General features: G+C 39.0%; 1 protein-coding gene across 5 annotated transcripts in view; it reads left to right on the top strand.

Annotated features, from left to right (window-relative positions):
- Positions 1-20,124: 20,124 nt before the first annotated feature.
- The window catches only part of LOC148028254 (uncharacterized), a 346,086-nt gene continuing 340,234 nt past the window's right edge, over positions 20,125-25,976 (top strand). For 4 of the 5 annotated variants that reach the window (XM_087690039.1, XM_087690041.1, XM_087690040.1 and 1 more), the window contains exons 1-6: positions 20,142-20,278; positions 20,372-20,531; positions 21,926-22,044; positions 22,220-22,314; positions 22,442-22,588; positions 22,734-22,889. In XM_087690039.1, the coding sequence (XP_087546165.1) occupies positions 20,477-20,531; positions 21,926-22,044; positions 22,220-22,314; positions 22,442-22,588; positions 22,734-22,889 (572 nt within the window). In that variant the 5' untranslated portion in view covers positions 20,142-20,278; positions 20,372-20,476. Of the gene's footprint in view, positions 20,279-20,371; positions 20,532-21,925; positions 22,045-22,219; positions 22,315-22,441; positions 22,589-22,733; positions 22,890-25,976 lie in introns of all 5 variants that reach the window. The other variant, XM_087690038.1, reaches the window with a different exon arrangement.

The following is a 25,976-nucleotide window of genomic DNA, read 5'->3' as shown; positions in this document are numbered from 1 at the left end:
TGAACTATGTATTAACTACTAGACCTCTATACAAACTACTAATGATATTCGAATGGACTGAGGAATGCCAAAGCAAATATGAAGAATTGAAGAAGGCTCTAACCACCGCACCAATTCTTAGAGCCTTAAACTAGACCACAACCTTCCACATTCACATTGATGCATTGAAGTTTGACGTGGGTGATGTGTTATGCCAACTTGGTGAAGATAATCTAGACTATCTAGTGAGCTTTACTAATAGACAACTCACTGACACAAAGATGAACTACTCTATGATGGAGAGAGAGGGGTTAGCCATGGTGTTTGCTTTGTAAAGAAAATTTGGGATTATCTTTTGGCTACACATTTTACCTTTTTTGTTGACCACCAAGCCTTGTTTTATCTCGTTGATCAACTTTGTAATATCGAGCGCATTGCTCAATGGTTACTTCTGCTATTAGAATTTGACTTCTCTATGGTTGTAGCAAAGGAAAGCAACACTACATGGCTGACCATATGTCTTGCATACACACAGAAGAAGCTGTTGGACAAGGTATCACGGATGATTTGCTGCACATTTGTTTAACCTGTCTAGCGAGAGGGTTTTATTTAAGCCGATTTTACGCCATATTGGGCAGATGACATAGTCCAAGTGGTGGAACACGGGCTACTTGAATGACCTATCAAGAAGGCTTGACTTAGGTGACTCATCCTCAAGTCACAACCCTATCAGTTGATAGTAGACCATCTTTATAGGCTAGGGCAAGATGGATTGCTATGTAGATGCATGTACGAACATGAGATGCATGACGTACTTGTGGAAGCACACTACGGAATTGTTGGAGGACACTTCAATGGAGATACGACAGCCCAAAAGGTGCTGCAGTCTCAACTATGGTGGCCTACTCTTTTTCGAGATGCTACACGATTCGTAAAGCACTATGATGAGTGCCAAAATGGACTAAGGTACCTGTCCGCAAAGACCAAATGGAGCTAACTCCAATCATTGCAAGAAAACCTTTCGATAAGTGGGAAATTGACTTCATTGGGTTGATTAGCCCTGCAGCACAATACTCACAAGCCAAGTACATTATAGTTGCCACAAATTATCTCACGAAACGACAGAAGTACGAGAACCATTGCTAAGTTCCTTTGGGAGCATGTGATCTCACAATTCAACTGCCTCATTGAACGAGTGAGTAATCAAGGCACACAATTCATTAATGAAGTGATTGCTCACCTCCTGTCGACCTTTTTGATCATCCATCGAAAATCCTCGCCCTACTACCCTCAAAGTGGTCTTTGCCTCATGCATGATTAGGATAACAAACTGGTGGCAGCCTGATGGGCCTATCAAACAGCCTATAAAATAGTGGAAGGACAGATTCCCTTCAAGTTAACCTACAAGACTAAAGCCATTCTACTTGTAGAGTTCTTTGTTCCAAGCCTGAGAGTAGCCATCCAAGAGAGATGGAATGGAAAGGAGGTATGGACAGAGCGCCTAATCGAGCTAGAATGCTTATGATAGACTCGACTTCTAGCCACCTGTGCACTAATTTGGGAAAAGGCATGATGCAAGAGGAGCTTGTTTGACAAGCATGTCAAGCAGCAAGAATTCAAGCAAGGTGACTTAGTATTGTTGTACTTAGTAAAAGGCCATAAACAAAATATGAAGTTTAGGGGATTAAGGCCTTTCCAAGTCCGCACTATTAGGTGAATCAGCAATGCAGAGCTCGAGATCCTAGATGGAGAGGGCATATGCTTCTTCAATAGTAGCCGCATAAAGAAGTGCTATCTCCCCCATGTATCCAATGTACAAGGCCCCCATGCTAGAGTCCCCTAGGAAGGTTCGAGTTGCCACAATAATAGAAATTGGTGAGGATGATGAAGAGGCATTAGTACTTGCTTACTTACGCATAGTGGTCACTGCCTAACAAACACATACCCTCGATGCATTAATCGATGAGGGAGTTGATTTTAATATCTTAACTCACGATCATTGGACTCAAATTGGCCACCCATAACTACAACCCACAAACACTAGACTTGGCCCAGGGGCCGATCGTATACACTTTCAGGAAAGTGCAAAGTCACAGTCTTTATCGAGTCTGAAAGCATACCCATACTTTTTTATGTGTTGCCAAATACAAACGATGCTGGTAAGGAATAACACACAAGAGGCTAGACCACACACTTAGAAGAAGCTGCAACTGTAGACATTAGCTAACTACTGAGCTGCCAAGTCCCAGTCTCTGGTAGGCCTTAAACCCTCCTACGAATGATGATCAATTCTTACCTTGGCCTCAAATGTAGTTGAAAATATAGGGGATGACTTGGTGGTTTACCTTCACCATATTGAGGAATATGGGAATTTCCCATAAGTTGGGGATATGTGGTCAAATCTGAACACTATAACTCCAAATCGAACGCTATATGGGCATGTTATCTGACTGCCACCTATTTAGTATTCAAAAAATGGGAATTGAGAGATTCCCATTAACTTACTAATATTGTGTTTTCAATGTTTTGGATGCCACATTACCACACTTCCTAAAAGCTATAACCGATTAGACCTATGTCTTTTAGACGAGCCTTTAGCATCAACAGAGGTATGCATGCTACTTTCTCATGGGAAGAATCAAAATTTGTGTTCGTGGAGGCTCACCAGGGGCAACTGAGGAACTCATTGCGACTGAGATTTCTTGCAAACAAGCATGCAAGCACCGCCTCATTACGTCTTACGACAAGGGCGTAGTCCTTGCCACTGACCAGGAAGTTGAGGAGTTGAAACAACTTGCTGACAACAACTCCTATTTCTTGCAAAAATGGTATGATCTCCGACTTCAATGGGAGCAAGAGGGCTACCAAACCATGACCAACACCAAGCAGAGACATGCAATCAAGACCTCAGAATATGACCCAACTTATGTAGCTCCAACCTCCTATAGGGTGTTGACCACCATTCGCAAGTGGCCCCCTAGAATAGCATATCATGACTCACATGTACTTAAATTGCATTTTGACAGAGGAGGAGTTACACATTGCTAGGAGAATAAACTCCAGTGATTTCCTAATGGATGTCCTCACCTACATCACTCATGTAGGTATTCGGCCTTTTGAGATGGACCACTATGCTAATATGGAGTACAACCCAAACTTCTACGCTTGGCTCATATAGCATGTGTTGAATGACCTTAACCCTTCAAATCCTAGGAAGGATTCTTCTCATCTCCTGGGGGGAGGGGGTAAGGCGTGGAGCATAAAAGGTGTGGAACATTAAAACAAACCCTAAACCTTGATCAATATCCAAAAGTGGAAAAGAATGGATAAAAATCAAGTTATGAGTTAGGAAAAGTGTCATGAATTTTTTGTGGAATGAATGGATTGTTTAAAGAAAAAATATATTTCTCTATTTAAGGATTTCAGTTTCCATAAGCATTTTTTCAATTTCCTACATGTCTTTCTGCAAAAAGTATCTAAAGAATACTAATGGTGAGCTATGGCTTCATGAGAGGCACCTATACGTGGCAGGACAAGAGAAAACCAACAAGCTGCCATTCTCGAAGGAAAAGCAAGCAAAATATGGCCTCTAACTGGAGAGGAGGGTGTACAACCAATTCAAGTTCAGGCACATCATGAATTTGGAAGACATAGTCATGAAGGAGCAAGCCATAAGGAAAATTGTGAAGCAGTGCAAGCTACAGAACTATGTGGAGAAGGTTGGCCAAGCTGTGGACTATGAAAGTGCACGAAGTTCCTTCGTACCTTCAACAGGAACCGCAGCACAATAACTGTATGACAAGGAGAGGCCACCCGCCAAGTAGAAGTGAAGCTAGTGGAGAGCTTGTTGGGCTTGGTCAACAAGGCTAAAAGACCACAAAAAGAGACATGTATAACATACTAGGAATGGACAAAGTAATGGTCCATACCAGCAATGGCATCCATTTAGATGATATCCTTGACCTTGAAGTCCAACTACATGCCAAAATGGTGCATGCCTTGTTCTCCAGCTGCCAAAGATACAACGCATTGATGAGAAAAATCAATGTGCCAATGCTGGAAAGCATCGCACCCAAATCCTTTGATGAGGTAAACTTGAATGACTTTGTACAGAAGACCACCTCGACTAAGGCACTAGCTACGGGCAAAAGACTTGCGATGGGTGGAGAATCCTTGGCCGCCAAGGCAAGGAAGGAGTCATCATCGAAGGCCTCAACCATTAGGTTTGAAGGGTTATTGATGGGGTCATCATCAAAGAGGCATTGGTGGAAGCATAAGAAGACGAGGGAGTTGGCAAAACACTAGACGGGTCCCCTCTCCACTAAGAATAGGAACAATCCAATGAGAGGATGGTGATGAGTGATGAAGAAGAGAGTAGGAAGAAAGAGAGAGTAGACCTACAAAGAGCCCAAAGAGAGTTCAAAAGCACTAAAGAAAAACGAAAGAGAAGAGAAGGAGGAGTCGAAAAGGAGAAAAGAGAAATCCAAGAGAGCCGAAGAGGAGAGAAAGAGGAAAGTAGATGAAGAAGATGAAGAGCTCAGGAGGAAATAAAAAGAAGACATAGCCCTAGCCATTCGCCTATTGGTGGAGCAGCCCTTTAGAGAGGAGGAGCTAGCTGCCATGAGCCCTTGTGAAGAAAAACACCTGGGGACAAGGTCCTAGGCAACCAAAAGCATGCCACCCCTAGTAGTAGATGACAAGGGCAAGGGTCTAATTGACCCCATCCCACATGTCCTAGTGCCCACCACCCTAGTACACCCAAGGCACTTCTACCACACTGGATGCCAATACCCTTGTTGCTTGGGTGTAGTTTCTGGTCAATAAAGAAATAATTCAAGGTGGCAGTGGAGGGACCCAGTGACTGGAGCAAAAAGACTGACAACTGTGCGAATGTGAAATTTAGACAAGATCCCAAAAGATAGAAGATAGAAGCATCCACAACGACCACTCCTACAACACTATCATGGTCTAGAAACTATGATGACTATATTAAGGGACTCCTTTCACAGCTGGAAAGAGTGAAATAGGAAAAGAAGGTGGTAGTTGTGCTAAGCTGCTAGAAGCCGAAAATGATATGTTTGCAGCTTTCCAACTCCAGAAAACCTGCCAAGTAGCCAAGTATCAATGCAAAAAAAGTGAGCTAAAGGTGGACCTCAGGGCTAAGGAGGAGCAAGAGGATAGCTGGCAAAGAAAACTTGAAGAAAAAAATCAAGAGCTGATGGGGCTTCAAAGGGAGTATAAGCTCCTGATCCTACAACAAGAAGAGTTGCAAGGACAAATGAAGAGGGTCCACAATGCCATGGAGGAGCTCATAGCAGCCAGAGAAGAAGAGAGACCCCAACGGTACCACGAAAACATGGACAAGTGGAAGAATAAGGATGGATATGGAGCTAGAGGACTAGAAAAGACTAGAAAGAGAAACTAAGGAACAAGAGAGGAGAATAAGGGCCTTAGCCCAAAGGCATAATGAAAACCTAGAGGAGATGAAGAGAAGAGTGGATGAATGGGTGGGTAGGAGTGAAGGAAGGGTGAGAGACTTAGCGAGTTGGCTAGCCCTTGCAAAAGGTGACAATGTGTTAGCAGAAAGTAAGGCAAAGGCTGCACAAATAAGTTTGGAAGCCCAACAACGTGCCTTCCTCAACACTCTCTTAGACGCCATGCAACTTGAAGAGGAGGAGGCTATTGAATCATTAAGTAAAAATTTGGAAATCGCTCACAAGGATTTTAGATACATACTACATACCCAAGCACAAGCAGTAGGGCCCGAGAAAGCAAGGCCACAAGAGCACATAAGAGAGGAGATGTAAAGCCCAACTGCAGAAGTAAGGCCAAGCCTGGAAATGGGGCAGCATGATGAAGAGTTCGTTCCACAACCACCCTCTCCACAGCCTGAAGTACAGTAGGAGGTAGACATCTCTGCTGAGAGGAAAGCTGAGCTCAAAAAGAAGAGAACAAGAATGCTCAAATAGGCATGAAAAAGGCTGCAAGCTCAACCAGGAAGGACCCCAGTAGCGCCCATCCTTCCAAGAGAAGACTACTTCCCAGTGGATTGGAATGCAAAACTTATAATGTGGAAGAAAAAGGAGACTAGTTGGGAGCCCTTTGACTTTAATTTCTGATTCCTCAGTGCATTAAGCATCTATGGTATTAAACATAGTTTTGTATTGACCGTCCTTTCCTATCCATGGTATTAAACATCTATTTTAGCTGGATCTTTTGTGCACTGGTAGTAGTACCATAATACCGCATCAAGATTTCCCGTGCACCTTTCGATGACTTGCAATTCATGATCTGCATGACCATTGCATCGAAAATACATTATAGAAGCCAATGCAAGACTCTACAAGCTCATTCAAGCTATGCAGGATGTGCTCTCTGCTATTCAAAGCAGTAGGATTTCTTTTTGGAAGCTTAGGTTCAACCTCATCACCTATAATAAGATCCCAATGTCCTTTTCCAATCAAGAAATTCTCCATACGAAATTTCCTTGTTGCATAGTTGTTATTATCAACTTTTCATTAACAATCTATGTGATATTCTCTAACCTATCTGCATTTGCCATATCTGCACAATTGAAAGTGTTTACTACAATATCCAAGTTTTATGCCAACAATGCCTAACTTCCTGGAAACCAAATAGTCTTTTCAAAGACGATACTTGCCTAACATCCAAGTAGCACATGTACATTTGGTAGCTACACCGCATTCAATGCAATTTAGCCCATCCATACATAAATCCAACATTCGTACATTAGACAGAATCCCAAGGATCTCAACTAACCAGCATAGATATACACTTTTCAAAATATGATAGTTTTAGTCCTATATTATTTGCACTGATATCTTTGTATTAACAAGTGATACTTCAGCTCAAAAATATGCCATACATCTCCAAACATTTTCCAAAGCATCTAGGTGTTGTATCATAACCAAGTAGACATCATTGAGACTGCATAGATCTTATACAAACATGATTAAAAAACCTTCGAAAAACTAGTGACTAGACAAGGGGCTATTATACCAATAGCAAATTAGTTTAGAATTGAGCATTTAGTGTTCATAGCTACTCAAACGCCATTTCATAAAGATATATTACTATCCAAGCATGCATAATTAGCACTAGCTTTGAGGAGTTTGAAGAAATCAAGGTGCAGAGTCCCAAGTTTATTGCAATTACTTGTTTGTTACTCACACTTTCAATCACTTCCAATGATACAGATACATGAGTATAATGCCAAGTTCATTTCCAATCGTTCCTCATTGTTCAAATGTGTCAATATCAAGTAGTAGATGGCTGAAAATTTTTATCAGCACTACTAGAGACAAGGAGCATTTTCCCAGAAATTTCTCTAATCAACACATGCATACTTGCTATTCATTAGTCAACTCAATGGATGCTCAAGCCAAGGCAATAACATCTAGTTCCAATGCCCAAAAAGTATCTTCCAATTTGTGAATGTAACTAGCTCTCAATTGAGCTACTATTTGATCCTTCAATACCCAAGAAATAGGTGCTTTCAGTGCCTAGAAAGCAGGTGCATTTTGTAATGTACACTTGGTTAAAACCAAGTGTTTGCTACTATTCGTTGTTGCTATATCTAGCACCCAATGATGCCCAAAATGCAACAAATAATGCCAAGCCCAAGATGCAATACAAAATAAGTACTATATCTACCAATCAATGGCCAAATACAATAGCACCTTTTAATGCTTTAATGTTATCTATACTTTCATCCTAAACCAGGTGCATTTTTCTTGCTAATTGTGCCATCTTCTAGCTCACTCCCACAAGTTCATGGTGTGTGTTCCATGTTGCTTGATAGGGAGTTTCAACCATATCTTTGTTTGAAGTACTTGCTACTACTCTTTCTAGAAGAAATCACAATGGATGCTAGAGAAAACAGACTATTATACTTGCAGCACAAGAAGGCACCCTTGGGAACACTTACACTCAATCTTTTTCATGAGTCAATCACACAGGATAGTGGTCTTCACTGAAGTCATGTACCACTACACACGATGCTTCCACTTGACACAATAACAATCTTGAATAAGCTAAGTCGTGTGAAGATCCTTCAAGCAAGCTTTGCAAGCTCTAATCCCATGTTAGGAGTTTAAGAGAGACACGAGGACAAGGAGGTGGAGCAAGAGCAAAGTAGTGTGCTCATTGCCATCCTCTTCTTCATTATTCTTCATAGGCTAACACACTTCAATTTAACACACAATAGTGAATGTAATTAGGTCTACCTTTGACCATAGTTCTAACCATAGTTGAGTTATTAACTCAACATATTGACTACACATGCCACATAGCTAAGCTACAATTGGAGAGTCGTGTGAATAGAATGAGCTTGATCCTCAACAATACCAAGCATTTGAATCCATCAAAACCACCATTTAACCATTATAGGGATTCAAAAACCACTTTAACCTTGTATGATAGTTTTATTACCACAATAAGAAAACACTCCTTACTGCCTATAAATCCACTCTAAACTTGAGTTTTGATGGTACTTGAACCTTCTCTAGCGTCATAGAATCCAATTCCATCAAAGCATATGCATTTAGAAGACTATTTGAAGCTCATTAACTTCATGGACAACATGCTGCCCTATTTTATCCTTGTTTTGGACAGTAAAGATACTTCAAAAATCACTCCTAAAACCCTTCTCTAAGTCCTTTTTCATAAACTTTGATGGCTTCACCTTATGCCCTATCTTGGGAGCTTCTTATTGAGCATAAGAAAGATACACCTCTCCTTCCCAACCTCTCCATGTTTTTACCACAAGTAGGCTATCCATGATTGGCTTCACACAAAAGTTCCACTTTTCTCCTTTGTATGCTTTGCATGTTCACTGTATTTAGACACATTGCCCTTGTCCCATGAGTAGTGGACATTATCTTAGGCACTCACTTATTCTTTACCCATTCGGTCCTAACCATTTACAACCGTTGCAAACTATATGATCATCAACTTGACATGTATATCATATGTAAATTCAATCTTACACTTACTAAGTCTTTGATGTATCTCAAACTATCACTCATACTCTCATAGAGTCTTTAAGACATTATCGACTTTTATTTTCCCCACCAAAGATTGGTCACGACATAGATGAAATCATAATATTTCTATATAATCTGTAAGTTTTACCAAATGGATGTGTTGTGTCATGGCATCCACCCTCTTCAAACTTGCACACCCTTTGGACGGGTCACATCTACCCATCATCATCCCTAGCTCAACTATCTGCTCAAAGTCGTCGTCTTTTGCTTCAAGTTCTTCTTCTTTTTTTCTGAAATATCTTCTTCATCTGCTCTATCATCTTGCCTTTCATCCTTTATAACTTATGCTTTTGGATCTCTTTCCTTGACTATATTGGTCCTCTTATGTGCCCTGGATATCCATAAGTCAGCCCTATCCACTTAATTAAAGCATATGTCACATACAATACTTTACATGTATCAAATTGTCTCTCTTTGCTTCGAAAATTGTCCTATAGGACCACCTCGTAGAAAATTGCACAGATCTCTTGATCCATAACTCCAATCTCTAAGATTTCTTCTATAAAGTTGTAGCTTGCTTGTGATCTCATTTTCAATATGTCAAAACCAAAATTTGAAGATTTTAGTCCCTAAAACTTTCTGCGTAGCTTGCGACTATCTTTTATTGTGCATAGTCCCAACTAGACATCGACTTTCTTGTCCTTGTAACTTTCACATATCAAAATGGATGATAAGCAAACTTGGTCTTCTCCAGGTATCAAAAGCCCATCCTCAGATTGTTGGCCATCACAAACCCTCATTTAAATAGAGCATTTTTTAAGATTTTCAATTCTTCCCCAACCTATCTATTATAGTTGTATTAAGCATCTGTAGGTTTGGAGTCCTCATCATCCATCTCCATCTCCATGTCATCCTCTTCCACAACATCATGAATAATCAATCCTAACTCCAACTCCTATATATTGTATTAGGAAGGAGCAATGCAATCTCATCTAACTCACTTAGTGAATAGGTAACATTGTCATGTACATATGGCACAACGTATGGACCAAACCACTACTTCAAAGCCTTGCAAATAACATTGTGCTGGTTCTTTAAGCTACTATCATAAATTGATACCCAATCACCCTTCTATATTACCCTCGATCTTAATGTCCCTCATCAAACCTCTTCTTGTTCTGAAGCCTTATTGCCCGTAACCTGGAAACTATTGCCTCAATGTATTTTGCCCTTCTCTCCAATTGTCTAATGTGTAGAGTCAACAATTCCTCTCTACTTAACCCTTTTTGCCAAGGGAAACACACTCCATGTACCAACCATCTCCTCAATTGACATAATGGGTTTCTTACCATACATTAATTCGATAGGCATAGAACCTATCACTGTATTGTGCATCGTTCTATCAACCCATAATGCAAGCAATAACATCCTTGGCTACTCTTTTGTCTAGTCTTTGCATGCTTTTCCTAGTGCCTTAATGATAAGTGGGTGTCTACTTTCGCTCTTGCCATTGTATGCAATAATCAGAGCCAACTTAATTCCCAATCGTAAGAAGAACTCATGAGCCTCATCAGCATCCAATTCCCCTCTATCAATTGTAATCGTGCCAACACATCCATATCTACAAAACATCCCTTCTAAAGGAAATCTATAGATAGCATGTGTAGTCTTTGTACTAAGAACTCTTCCCTCCACATAATTTGCTAGATCCTCCCACATGCAAGTACAATATATTACATTTGCTAAGACATGTGGTCATTGTCACTAAATCAACCATCCATTTGTAGTACATGGACAATGTATAAGTTGGGTACAATCCATCTTTATATCTCACAGCAGAGTATACCTAGCAAGTACTGCGTGACTCCACAAAGTGTGCTATATCCTTGTACATACTCTACCACTAATATTTTTCCTTGATCTTCTCAAAAATGCCCCAAACATCTCGATAGCTAGCCTATATACTTTCATTAAATTCTTACATAATTTGCAATTGAGTAGCTCTATTGTCATGAAGGAAAATACAACATTAATATTTGCACCTTGGATTAATTCCAGCCTTTGTAAATTTAGCCCTAGCCTATGTGTACATGTGTGAATAGCCCTTAAGTTTGGAAAGAGGGTTAGAATAAAAGGGACTAGAGGCCAAAGGCAAGACATCTTTTGATCATTCAATAATCTTGGCTTTACCAATTTTCTTGGAGTTAGCTTCTTCTTAGCCTATGAAGCCCTCAGCCATGGCCGTCATGTATTCTTGAATCCCCAACCATTAATACATGATGAGGATGTCTTGGTGCAATAGATTTGTTAATTCTTTGTTGTAGCTTAGTTAATTTTCAATTTCAATTAGATTTCATTCCATGGTTGATTGCTTTCTTACATCTATCCCCAATGACTTGCAAGGGCCTCATTCTTTTTTCTCACATGCTTCTAGAGATAACTATCCTTCAAGAAAAATCCATATGTCTTTCTTTGTATTCTTTTATAATTTGCATCTATAATGCTTACTCTCCATGCATTTTCCCTTACTGAAGCACTCTATTTGTTGCTAAATTTATTGTTATAGATACATCCTTTCTCAATCTCCCTATTGTACTTGTTGTCTTTAATGTTATCCCTACATTTATGATAGCTATACCATCATTTAAGATATACTTGTATTTATAGTAGCTATTCAATCAGCCCTTGCAATAAACTAAGCATTTTTAGTATCTAATTCATCATCCACTTCATCTTCTATCATGTCTATCATCATCAAACCATGCCCTTGATAGCATGCCAACAACTAGATTATCCCTTCCTGCAATATGCAATAATTTAGGATTTAATCACTTAATATATGCTATCCACCACAACATAGTAATGTCTAGAGTGGCACAATTGAAAATCATCCCAATGGTGGCAAGCAATCTATCTAGATAATCACATGAGCACCCACAAAATATTCCTTATCACATTTAAGGGCTATCGCAATGTCCCGAAGCTCCCACTTAACTTGCAAATATCATATTTGGCTCTCATTAAGCACCTTCACACCAAATCTGATGGTATACCTATTTCCCTCATCATCATTATGTCTAGTTGCCCACCCAATTCTGATCGGGCTCATATCCCCCAGTGTAAGAATAATAGGCCTTCCATTTGGGTAATTTGCCTTTCTCAATATAGGTTCACACTTTAACAGTCTCTTCAATTTCCTCATTGCTTTAGTATGCTTCTTTTTCCAATGGAGCTTTTTCCTCTTCCTCAATAATTGACAAAGGTCACCAGCCACATGTGCAAAGTGAGGTATCCATATGAGATAGAAGACACATGTCCCCAAAAACCTTTTGCGTTTTTTGACACACTAGAGCAAGTCTCATCAAGCCTATCGATTCTATCAATCTTTGTCAATGAGGGCTTTTTGCCATATGGGCCACATGTGTGACCTACAATCAACACCAAACACATATTTTTGACTTGATAGAGTTAAATGCACTTCTTCCAAGTGAGTCAAAATCTTCTCATAATCTACAATATGATTTGCAACAAATATCCTCCAATCATTCTCATTTAACTCCTCATTCTTCTCTTACACTTCACATCTCTTGATCGATACATCATCAAGAAATGGCATAGTAAGCTAGGGAACAAAGTCTTGCAAGACCTTATTCATCGCATTCATCATGTGGGCAATGGAATTTTTTCTCCTTGTTGAAGGGTACACATGCATACCAAACCCTATAGTGACTTCATAGTAGTAATATCTCAACTTTCAAGTGCCAACTGAAACTAATCATATCTTGAATATAAATCCCATTGAATATATCGCCTCGCCAGCAAATGCCTTAGCAAACTCATCTACAATAGGCCATGCACCAACATTCCTTATTGTGACTTTGTTGACTGGCTGCATATCTTGAATGAACCACAATGTCCCATTTTTCTTCTATACAGTAAACCAATAGTTAGAATACAGAGTTGAGGGTGGCTCCAAAATTTTCATCATGGTCTTCTCATTCCTCTACAAGTACTTCAACTTGATCTTGTAGTCCTTTACATTCCTATTCAGCAAATTGTTTTATGATCTCAAACATATCCAAAGTACATATATGTGTGACACAGTTTTCAACCATATTTTTAGCATTAGTGATTGCTTTAATTTTAGCCAAAGTACTAGCAAAATCAACCCATCAAATAGCCTTGAAATGTAGCCATCTAGCCAAAATTCCATATTTCTTAAGCTCTTTTTAAGATTTATGCATATACCTCCTTTTTTTCCCTACAAATAGCTTCAATTCTCTTGAATCTTCTCAAAGATTTGCTATCCACACATGAAAACTAGAAGTAAAAATCTTTTCCCCTTTATTAGGAGGCACAAACATCCTTTAAGTAGCACTACCATAGCCTCCTTTTATAGCAGTGCTACCTAAAAACCCTTAAATTCATTGGCATTTGATGGTATTAGATAATCCCTAAGAGTCTCTCTATTATGTGGATAATGAGATTTGTACCTCTCTTCTGCCATCTCTACTCCTAACATAAGCATATGAATATCCATCATCAATCACTTTCATCTCCATACTTGTTGCCACAATATATGGTTGCCCTAAGGTAATCGAATAACTATAAGTATCATGTACATCTCCAATAGTCACCCGTACATTAGGGCATGCAGCATAAAGTTCATCATGTTCCTCATCAACATGCATTAATGCTTGGCTAGGGTCTTCCACAAACAGTTATTTTCTTTTGATGATATCGATTATCTCATCATGTAATTCTCACTTAGCAATGCCAAGTACCTCACCAAGTGTAAACTCTACCTTGCTACACCACACAGTCACACTTTTCATGCTAAAGACCATCACACCGTATACATATGCATTTCAATCCTTCTCTAATAGGCCTTTCATCACCTTTCCTCCACTTTTTCATCCAATTTTGTAACCTTTAGATTGAGATCACACAATCCCTTCACTAACTCGTCCATTACATCCTCTTTTATAGATGGATCAACATGCATAACTGGCAGATCAACATAGAAACAATTGGCTTTGTTGCAATTTCCACTACTTTCACAGAGATAGCATGTATAGTCCATGAACCTAACCACAAATTCATTATTTCTCTCTTTACAATCGTATTTACAACTCCTATTATATGTGCCCAATCATTTTTTAGCCATGTCTTTGATATCTCATCTTCCAAACGATCAATCAATTTCTCATGGAAGAATGGATCTACAAGTTTCAAGAACAATTCAATTTTTAGACTATTTAACAACTACTTGATATTAATTTCCAACTGTTCATAATGGTTTTCAAATTCATGCAATAAAGTTGTAGCTATAAGCCCTTTATTAGGCTATCTACCCAATCTATGAAAGTTTTATGTATTACCAAACTAGTGTTTTCAGGGAAAAACTCTTCCCTAAGAGATTTCTTAAATACAGTCCAATTCAAATCCTTTCTATACAAGTCCCTAAGTCTCTCTTTCAATGTTTGCATAGTAAGACAAGTAAATACTAGCTCCATGCATATTGAGGAACCCCATAAAAATGCATTTTTGATGTATATACTCGTACATAAGCTGATGCATTCTAACCATTATTAAATTGCTTCATTTCTTGTTCAACTACTTGCAAAGCATTCATAGCTATAGCCTCAAGCTTCTCAGAATCGTGTCTTATTTGTTGTTGTTGTCACTGTTGCTATTGTTGTTGATACCGATGCTGCTATATCTGATACAACAAAGTCAAATGTTGAGCCATTTGCTACAATACATCATCCCACTTGATCTTGAAGCTCTTAAAGAATCACCCATCTCGATACTCCTTTCATCGACCTTCACATTGGATTCACCAATATCAGAGCATACAAGGTAGAAGGTCTACCGCATGGGTATGAGAAACAAGGGTTTAGAGAGAGTAAAATAGGATAAGGGAATAAAGAAAAAGTATTATGTGTTGAGATGAAATGAAAGATAATGATAGAGGTGCAAAATGATGATTCTATTCCATATATGGTCCAATAATATATCTCAATACAACCATATAGGATGCCCAAATCCTAGGAATGCAAACACACTTGGGACAATTTCACACATTCCAAGGCTATAGCTAATAAATCCTTTGACATGCATCAAGATCTCTGCTATACATAGACTAAAATCTAAGTCATGTGTCTCATAAATCCATACATACATCTAAATCTCTATAGCAGATGATGGATATTAATACTAGCAAGTGATACCAAGCACCAAAATCCATCGAAACCACTATTTAACCATTATGGGCCACCTTCAAAAACCACTTTAGGCTTGTATGACAGAATTATTACGCAAGAAGAAAATACTCCATAAATCCACTCTAAACTTGAGTTTTGGTGGTACTCAAACCTTCTCTAGTATCAAAGAGTCCAATTCCATCAATAGATGCATTTTGAAGTCTGTTTGAAGCTCATGAATTTCATAGATAGCATGTTGCCTTGTTTGCCCTTGTGGACAGTAAAAGACACTTCAGAAACACTCCTAAAACCCTCCTTCAAGTCCTTTTGTCACATAAGCTTTAATGGCTTCCCCTTTTGCATTGTCTTAGGAGCTTCGTGTTGAGCATAAGAAGGATATATCTCTCCTTCCCAACCTATCTACGTTTTTCCAGAAGCAAGCTATCCACGATTGCCTTCACACAAAAGTCCCACTTTTCTCCTTCTTACCCTTTGCATGTTCACTATATTTGGACACATTGCCCTTGCCACATGAGTAATGGACATTACCTTGGGCATTCACTTATTCTTTACACTTTTGGTGCTAACCATTTACAACCTTTGAAAGTACATAGTCATCGATTTGACACGTATATCATATGTAAACTTTGTCTTACACTTGACAAGGATTTGATGTATCTAGAACTATCACTTGTACTCTTGTATAGTATCTAAGACATAATCAATTTTCATTTTCCATGCCACAACCTTGGTCACAACACATAGATTAAATCACTGTATTTCTATATAATTTGTACCTTTTACTAAATGGACATAGTGTGTCACGACAACATCAAAAGATATAGAGAGTTTGCTCCTAGTACCTGCAAAACCAGTGATAGTTGATTAGTGAGGACTAATGTAGACGAACATGTAATGCACGTGTCAATGAATCAACTTGGTTGCCATCCCCTTCACCATATCAAATTAGACACCCAATATCTTGTTAGAGTTGCTCATATGAAATATATGATCAAGCCTTTGTTTCTATTTTGTAGCATTGGCTTTGAGGGAGCTCAATACAATGCTCAATTTGATGGAGCTTGCAAGATGCAACCAATGAGGAAGAAGGTGAAAAACAAGATACTTTGATCGCTCTCTCTCTCTCTCTCTCTCTCTCTCTCTTTGATATGATTGCTTATGGTTGCCTTGATAATTAAAAGAAAATGAGGATACAATCCTTTTGATGACAAAAAGAAAATATGTAAAGCATGTGATAGAGAGAATGAGGATGCACTATAGCAATTCATGGAATTAGATTTGTATTGCTAAGCATGATTGACATCTTACAATTTGTATCCTTAAGAGTATGACTTGTATCTTAAGAGTATATTACTCTTAGATCATATGATAATATAGATTATTTTATTACATTTGAAACTAATTTGTACATCCCAAGTGTTTGGGATAGAATTCTTTAGTTTTGTAGAGCTTTGAGTTTTTGTGTGTCTTTATCAAAATGATTGAGCCAATCAGAATGACATGTTTTATAGTCATCAAATTGATCAAACCAATCAAAATAATTTGTTTAATATTGTAAGCTTGAAATTTCGATTGCCTATGCATGAAAGGAAATAACTATTCATATTGTTGATATACCCTAGAAATGAAAAGGGCATAACAATTATAAAAAGGAACATTTGAACACTTCAATTAAATTCAATTCTACATACATGTTTACTTATGAGCTTGGTTTAGTATAATCAAGTCTACTGACACTTGAATTTTTTTTGTAGCACAACACAATCGTTCATTTATCAAACCAATATACTCTTAATAATGAGCAGTACTTAGGTAGGTATAAAGGAGATTAGGTGGGGTATTAAGGAGATGAGCTCTCTCTCTCTCTCTCTCTCTCTCTCAATTATCACCCACATGGAAGCATGTTCATGTTATATACGTTACACTCCTATGGGCCACATTAAATTGCATATATAGGATTAAAGGCAAGGAGTGTACAAAAGCCTTAAGAAATCCATTTTCATGCTTACACCAAAGTATGGAGTGATGTTGAATGAATCCATGGCATTTGGTTTTCATCTCAATTAGAAATGTTCAATCTCTCTCTCTCTCTCTCTCTCTCTCTCTCTCTCTCTCTCTCTCTCTCTCTCTCTCTCTCTCTCTCTCTCTATGTGTGTGTGTGTGTGTGTATCTCTGAGAGAAGGCCATTGGCACAAAATGTTTTTAAACTCAAATGTAAGGCTGATGACACTATTGACATGTATAGAGCACGGTTGGTAGCAAAAGGCTATGTGTAGAAGAAAGGCATAGATTATGAGGAAACTTTTGCTCCTACATCCTATATGAGTACGATGAGATGTGTGATTGCTATAGTTGGAACATCCATCAATTGGACAACAGCATGTTTGAATGGGGATTTGCACAAGGATGTTTATGTAACACAACCTCCAAGGTTTGTGGTTAAGGGGAAAGAGCACATGGTATGCAAGTTGCATAAAGCTCTCTATGGTCTCAAAAAGGCTGCTTGTGCATGGTGTTCTAAATTTGATGCTCATTTGCCAGCAAAGGGTTCAAAAATAGTCCAACTCCTCCCACTTTGTACATTAATAATGGAGGGGGGATTGCTAATTATCATTCTTTATGTAGATGACATGCTGGTCATTCAACCCATAGAAGGAAAAATTGCAAATTTTAAGATTGAATAAAAACATGCATTTGATATGTCAAATATGGGTTGCCTACTATCATCATGTCACTGTCACAATATGTGGATAAGCTGTTACATAGGTTTAATATGCACAATTGCAAACCTATGTGCACTCCTATGGAGCCAGGCTTAAAGATGTCTATACATGATGGTGAAGAGATGTCTAATGTTGCAATTTACAGTTAGGTTGTTGGCTGTCTTATTTATCTTTGCAACAAATGCCCTCCCTCTCTCTCTCTCTCTCTCTCTCTCTCTCTCTCTCTCTCTCTCTTTGTGAAAATATTTATGTATGTACTTATGGGATTTTGCTTGGATTTTAGTTTCTTCGTAGTTTTTAAATAGATTGCTAGTTATTCCTCTTACATGTACCACTTGCCATTGAATGCTCTTACATGTAGAAGTAAAATATTGTCTTCTTATTCTCATTTTCCATCCTATGTCTTTTGCTAACAATCTAATGGGATGGTTTTCAATTGCTCTTACTAAAGGATTTACCATTGAATGAAATCATGAGTAGAGATCTTATTTTGTATTTGTTATTCATCTCCTTTTTCATCTAATGTGCTTAGATTTCCTAACCATTTTATATTTGCTATATATTAACATAACTCTTTGGTACATCTTTAGTACTTTTATAAATGGCAAGGAGAAGAAATACATGCACACTAATAGGGGTGTGTGTGCACTTCTAAACTTGAGTGAAATATTGTGCTTGCCTAAAAGTGTTGTGTTATAGGTGTCTAATTGTGGAAGAATCTACAACTTAACCACACGCCATTGATAAATTTGGCATAATTTACAATGTCAATATTGGGGACTTGTGTACGAGTTTAGAGACCTTTTATGATGTCTCTCTTTCTTGGATATACTATATGCGATAGTGAAGCCATGCATGGTGAAGGTCTCCTAAAAAGGTAATCATTACTCTTACATGTAAGGCTTACCATAGAGTACTCTTACATATAGAGGTGATATTTTGTCTTCTCATTCTCCTTTTCATTGAATGCTTTTTATTAATATTTTCCTTTTACTTAGATCCACTTTTATATTCTACTTCTCCCTTTTGTAGGTCATAATGCTTGTTCACATGATATTTTCTATTTTTATTTCTTCGTGTGTAACTTGTTACGGAATTTCTCGATAATAGCCAATAAGAAATCCCACCGTAGCCTATCATAGGCTTTGTTTAAATCCATGTTCTCTAATAGAACATTTTGTAGAAAAAACAAATTTAGGCTAGCATAAATTTAGCATAGTCAAAGGCCACCATCTTCTAAAAGAGGGCATACAAGTGTGTGGAACTACCTTACTAATCACAAAGGCAAACCAATGATAAAGATGAAGAAGAGGGAAGATTTCCAAAAAGTTGTGAGAACTAGCACAAAAGAATTTGCTCTAGCATGGAAGCATAGTTACCCCCATCATTAGAGGGCACGCAGAATTAGAGAGTAGCTAGAGTATGGTGGGCCACTCCAAGTAGACAACTAAACCTACTATTTGGGAAGGTGATCCCAAGAAAGTTGCCCACAAAAGATAAAGTGTGTAACTCAAAGAAGATCAATCCAAATCGTGTGGTTTGCGCAACCCATAAGGAGTTTATGGCGCAACTTTTTGGTATTATAGAGAAACTAGATAGTTATGGAGTAGGTTGAGAGAATGGTTTTGGGCAACTGGCTTGAATGATTCGATCAAGATGAGATGTGTCCTTTTTGGGGATGAAGTAACCTTGGACGAACATAGCTTCACATTGCAGAACATTGTACATGCGATGGCCATAAAGCATATCAGGGCCAATAGGAACAAGATCTTGATGAGAAAGAAAGTAAATGGTGTATTTAGGGCTTGTAAGGCGGATAGCTTGATGTGTTTTAGAGTTTTGAGAAACAAAGCTCTTGTGTATAAAATAGCCTACAAGCACCTTTCTAGACATGGCTAAGTTTTGGGACTATTCATCGATGATATAAATTTTATCATTATATAATTAATACACACAACTCATTACAAAGTGTCCAAATTCTTTCTTAGTGTGAAGTAAGAAAGATTTAGTATTGTTTAGGAAAACATATTCTTCGAACCCCTTTCTTGATTCTTGAAGAAAGTTCGCATTATATTTGTGAGGTAATAATAGGTTCAAATCCCTTCAAATTTTCTTGAGTCGGGACGGCGGGTGGGAAGGGAACACATTAATAAGGGCCGCGTGTTATTATTATGATCACTTATCGAAAGAATAACAGCGATACCTTACAAAATTGCTATCAATATAATGCCGTTTCGTATTTTCCTGTGCCTCGCCCTCCTCTCTCTCCCTCTCTCCCGCTCACAATCTCAAATGACACGGCGCCACCCTGCGCCGGTACTCCTCGTAATCGATTTCTCCTAATGTATGATGTATGATTATTCGATTGAAAATTCGTGCATGCATGGATATCAAGCACTTTATGAGAATTGAACTGGCTTCGTCATCAATGGTGCAGGCATGCTCGCATGTATATATGCCATTTCTAGCAGGCTTTGAACTGAAGCAGTGCCTCCGTCTTCGTCTTCTTCCCTGACTGTGCGCACCTTAAGCGATCATCAAAATGCTTCCACGGGAGATTTCTGTGTCCCCTCGCCACCTGCAGCCGCAACCTCCAGGTTTGTCGATCCTCTCATTTTTCTAGGATGTGCTCTTGTTGTCTCTCATGCCGCCATCACTGTGATTAAAGAGGTCAATCTTGACAAGCTCCGCATGCACACAAAGTGGTCGAAATCGTATCGTCTGGCAAGGAAAATCGTTGAACCAAGTGAATTATGCGGCAAGAGCTGGTTGAAGTCATGGAGATTTGCCACTGATGAGGACAACTATCCCAATGAGATGACGCCAAGTCCATGGTTGTTCCTTAATTATTCATTTAAATAGAATGGGTATTATCTGCAGCAAGGGCTTGTTGGAGTCATGGAGATTTGCCATCGACGAGGACAAATATTGCAATGAGATGACACCAAGTCCATGGTTGTTCCTTAATTATTCCTTTAGATAGAAGTTGACTTTATCCCAAAGGTGATGGCCTACTGGTTGACACTTGGGGTTATGATCCTTTCGAGTCTTGCTGGCTGCATGTTCTCATGGTGTGCCCATGTATATCTGGGATCTTCCCCACTTGAAGAATGGTCGATCCTCCTCTTTGAAGATCACGAGGAGTGCAGTAAAGCTGCTCCACTCCTCATTTGGCTTGTGAGCTATACTATCTATGCATAGGAAAAATGTCATAATAGCTTTTGTTCACTCTCTCAGCTAATATTTGGAGGGGAGGTGCGCTCTTGTGGGCTTCTGGGTGTATGTGTCCTGTATCATGGACTCCAACTATTCCTTGGTTTTTTCTAGTTTTTCAAGAGATAGACAGTTAAAATACATATGTGGGTCGTGCAATTTCAAAACAAAGTTACTGGCATCGAGTCCACTTTAGCCAAGGCTGATTTGATTGTTCCTTATAGAGGAATATAATGGGAGAAATTAAACATTATATGTTTTGGTACTGATGGCCAGGTGAAGGGCAAGCTACTAGTGACCGTATATAGGCTTGTCAAGTTTGGCTGCCTTCACTCTAAGCAAACAGAGCTATCCTTGCTGCTTTGCAGGTTGGCTTACTCCAGTACAAATTTTTTTCACAATCTCAAGATGAGGTCCTCCGTAGAGAAATATGATAAGGTCTTCAACATGTGCATTGAAGACATCCTTCAGTTTTCACACAGTTCAACTTTTATCAGTATCTTTCTAACTTGTCTGCTGAAGATAAAGTTGAGACATCAGCTTCTTCAAGGGCTTTGTTCTTCAACATGATAAGACCTGGAAGTTATATGTCTTTTCTGCAACTTGTGCTATACTCCACTCATGAAATGGACTTGGCTACTGTCAATCAACAAAACTTACTGTCAGCACAAAATTTTTATTTTGTTTAGTGTTGGAAGCTTGCAAATGGCATTGATAAATTTCATTCTCAAACTATGGGTCATCATTAGACTAGTAAACCATATTTTGGGTGATGCAGCCATAATAAAGCCAGTTACAGTCTTGGAGAAAGCATGTGGAATGGAGGAAGACTACCCAATAGATATTGCCCAAGGAAATGTGGAGTTCTCTTCAAATCGAAAGAGATTGGCCTCAGAGGTACAATGGTTGAAGAGCCCAATAAGCTCAAGTGCACTCATTTTTGCTTATATATGCATCACTTTTGTCCTGGTAGACTGTGGAGGCTTGCAAAAACTGCCTGCCTAAACCTATTGATTTGGGCAGTATACATATAATATTTTATGGACTTAGTTTTTATATCACGGACTTCCAGGTCTTACTTCATGAGGATGATATTTTGGATCCTAGAGTGATGGTCCCTTATGAAACGAAAGTTGGAGAAGTACCTCGTAAAGTGCAGATTGATAGGTCAATCACCTTCATTCTATATTCTCTGAATTTCTACAACATCTCAAATTACACCTAGGCAAGCTTAGAAGTAACCTCAATGAGACCATAATAAGGTTCATTCTATTTGGTATTGTCTGTTGAGCAGAAGGAAGAGGCTTTATGAGTCCCAGAATATTGCAGAACTAATGAGTAATGCAGGATTGTCTCTGGAAAAAGTACAGCTGAGCAAGAGCAACTTGCCTCTACATGCATTTGACAACACTGATTATGAAACACGGCAACCTTCACAATGGTATGGAGTTACAGTAGTCTAATTGAGTTCAATTCTAGATTAGATGGGCTCTAGCTTGAAACACATCAGTACATAAATGCTTTCAATAACAACTGAATTTAGTTCTGAAGTATGATGTTTCTTTGCTTTTGATGTAATGTTTTAGGGTCAACAAAGTGGTGAAAGTTCCTGCACGGGCTGCATTTGCAGATTCACAAATGAAGTGCATTTGGAAGGAGTGCGAAGTTTTGGATTATACTGACGACGGTCACTCATACCTGGTGCAGTGGATTGATACTGGTCAAACATCATGGATCCCAAGGTTGCAATGTTGCTTTGCCATTTATTATTGGAGAATTGCTCATTTGGCTAGAGTAATGCAGTTCTAGATATCTGGGAACAAAAAGTTTATTACATTTTTACTGCTAAGGACTTCAAAATGTCATGTTTCCATCTGAAAGTATTTCCTAGAAGAGTGCTGAAAAAAGGTAACTCCTCCAAATGTGATCATGGTTTGGCATGGGACTGATTAGACTGTTGGGGCTCCCCCTTGATCGTGCAGCTCATTTTGCCATCCTGTACATTGCATGGGAACACCACACTTGAGCTCTTTTGTAAAAGATTTGAGCTATATTTCACACTTGTATATAGCAGCAAGTGTTTGAGTTGTACTCACTTTATGGCATAGGAACAATCTTTATCATGTACAAGGTAGTTTAGTAGGTTACCTTTTACTCGATTGACTTATATCTTTTTTCTAGAGAGAGTTTTGGACTTTTCTCTAGACTAACTTTCTTTGGAGACTTCTTGGACCTTGGCAAACCGGCCATGGACCTGTCTCAACACCCGCCCTTGCCAGGGATGTTTGTTTGGAGACTTATGAAGGCACATTGGACCCAATTGCAAGCTCTTGACACCCAGAGATATTTTGGCGACAGTTGGAGAAAACCTCCTCCACTACTTCATCTTTAGATATTGATATTGTATGAAGATCTTTTGCCCTTCCCTCTCTTCAGCTATAAAAAGCAGCTATAAAAAGAGAGGGGAGGCTACCAATGTATCAAGCAATCATTTTATGCTAATAGAAGTGTGCTCTTGCAAACTTGTGTACTTCTGTCTCTCACCACTCAGGTGACACTGTCTTTCTCTTCACCACTCAAGTGACGTTGTCTTTCTCTTTGCATTGTGTCTCCAGACTTCTCTTCACCCTTCCCCTTCACCAGACTTCACTTCTCTCTCCTTTGTTCCCCGGACTTCAAATAACTAGTCTTGTCTCCAGATTTCTATGTCAGTCTTCTCTCTTTGCCAGTCTTCTTTGTCTCATCTTCAGACTTCTTTGCTTCAGGCTTCTTCTCTTTCCTAGACCTCTCTATCTCGTCTCTAGACTTCTCTACCTCTGTCTCCAGGCTTCACCCTTTCTAGACGTCTCTGTCTTTGGCTTTCTTGCACCCGAACTTCTTTGTAGCATTGCCCCTTTTTCCTCCAAACTCCCCTTTCCTTCTAGACTTCTCTCCCCTCTTTGCTAGATCTCCCTTCCTGATTGTCTTTGCATAAAGGAGCAATGCCAAGGAACTTGGAGACGTATGCATTGATTGCAAAGTGAGCGAGCAAGGTGTTATGGTGACTGATCCTGCTTCCATCATTCGGATGTGTATTGACTTTTATAAATCATTGTTGGGTTGGCAAGAGATTCTTTTTGGTGCTGTTCACTCTGCTCGTTGATATATTTGTGATTTGGTTAGTAATCAGGTTAAGCCAGAATGGGTGGATTTAATGGAGGCTGATATTTCAAAGGATGAAGTGGAAGAGGTGCTATCCCATTTTCCTCGAAGGAAAAGTCTTGGCTGGGATGGGCTTTCTAATGAACTGTTTATAGCCCATGTTGAGCAACTTAAGGACCCATTAACTTGCTTGTGTCAGCGAGTGTGAAATTTTGGTATGATGCCTTTAGACTGAAAGATTGTTGTCATTCGGTCGTTGCCCAAGGTTCCCCTCTCCAACCTCTTTGAAATAATGGAGACCCATTTCTGTTATGGATTCTTTGTATGGAATTGTGATTTCGAAAGGAAATATAACTAGATACTTGGGTTATCCTATTGGTGTGGATGTAGTTCCCCGTGGATTGGATGTCTTCCGGGATTCATGATCAGTTCATGTATTGGAAATCTCAAGGTTGGCCTCTTCATGTGAGACTTAAAGTTGCTCAATGCATCATGATTAGTATGCTATTGTTCTTTCTGCCATTGCTTCCTTGGACCAAGAAGTCCCTTTTGGAATTGGTTCAGCTTATCTGATTCATGTTGTGGAAAAAGAAAGGGAATTGTTGGGAATATGTGTGGATTTTGTGGCAACATGTGATTACTCCTAAAGGGATGGGGGGTGCAGCTTTATTCAATGTTAATTTGCATATGGTTGCTTTTAGGCTAGCCCTTTTGCAGGGACTATGTGTACAAAGTCATCCCTTGTCAGATATTGCTAAATTTTTCATAGAAAGGATTAGCATCTCTCATGGTAGCATGGTTACTCATGCTTCTTGGTGGCATGTGCTTAATTTGATGAGGCCTATTAAAGTCTCCCAGTCTTTTCTCCTTTCTCATTTGATTGCATCCTGGCAGGAGATGTTATGTTTTGCAGTTTGGTGCCCTCGTGATATTCATAAGGAGGAGAATTCGCTGCAAGGAGAAGTAGTGGTTCCAGGTTGTTGGATTGGCTTGACAAAGATTTGCAGCGAGAAAAGTTTAATCAGATGGATCGTTTGGGGTTGTAGATAGTCCTTGATGGTGTCATTCTTGGGCATCCCCATCTTTATTCTTTCCGGCGTATTTGTTAGCACTTTTAGTTGCCTTCAGGGATATCAAGACATTTGGACATCCATATAGGTCAAGCTTCAGAGTTTCTCTCCTTTGCATGCATTACAACCATTGTCTTCATGGCATGATTGGATGTTTGTGCTTCTTGATGATTTCGAGAAGAGGTCGGCTAATCAGATATATCATCAGATGGTGGAGGCCAAGAGATGGGTCACTGGAAAGGTTGATAAATTATGGCTTATTTGGGATATCAAAAAGAAGTGGTAGGAAAGATTGATCCAGCTTTGGAAGTTTAAGGTCTCCTATCAGGTTAAAGTGTTCATTTGGAGGCTGCTTTTTGGGGGTCTTCCAACTATGGATGTGTTTAGTGCCTAAAAGATCTTTGCTGGTGATTGTGTATTCTACACTACATGTGGTGAGACATTGCTTCATCTCTTTGTCTCTTTCCCTATTGCTCGACAGATTTGATGTTTTGTTTTCCGCGTGTGGTCCTCGGCGACAACACTCGATATCAACTCCTTCGTGGATTATGGGAAAGATGTCCTCTATGTCTTCTTTGCATTCCAATTATTCTTGCCTTTTCCATTTCCTTAGATGGA

The sequence above is a fragment of the Lygodium microphyllum genome, chromosome 12 (genome assembly GCF_053477565.2).
Source record: "Lygodium microphyllum isolate KBCC chromosome 12, Lygodium_microphyllum_v1.1.10, whole genome shotgun sequence".
NCBI classification, from domain to species: domain Eukaryota; kingdom Viridiplantae; phylum Streptophyta; class Polypodiopsida; order Schizaeales; family Lygodiaceae; genus Lygodium; species Lygodium microphyllum.
This window is presented reverse-complemented; position numbering and strand designations above follow the sequence as displayed.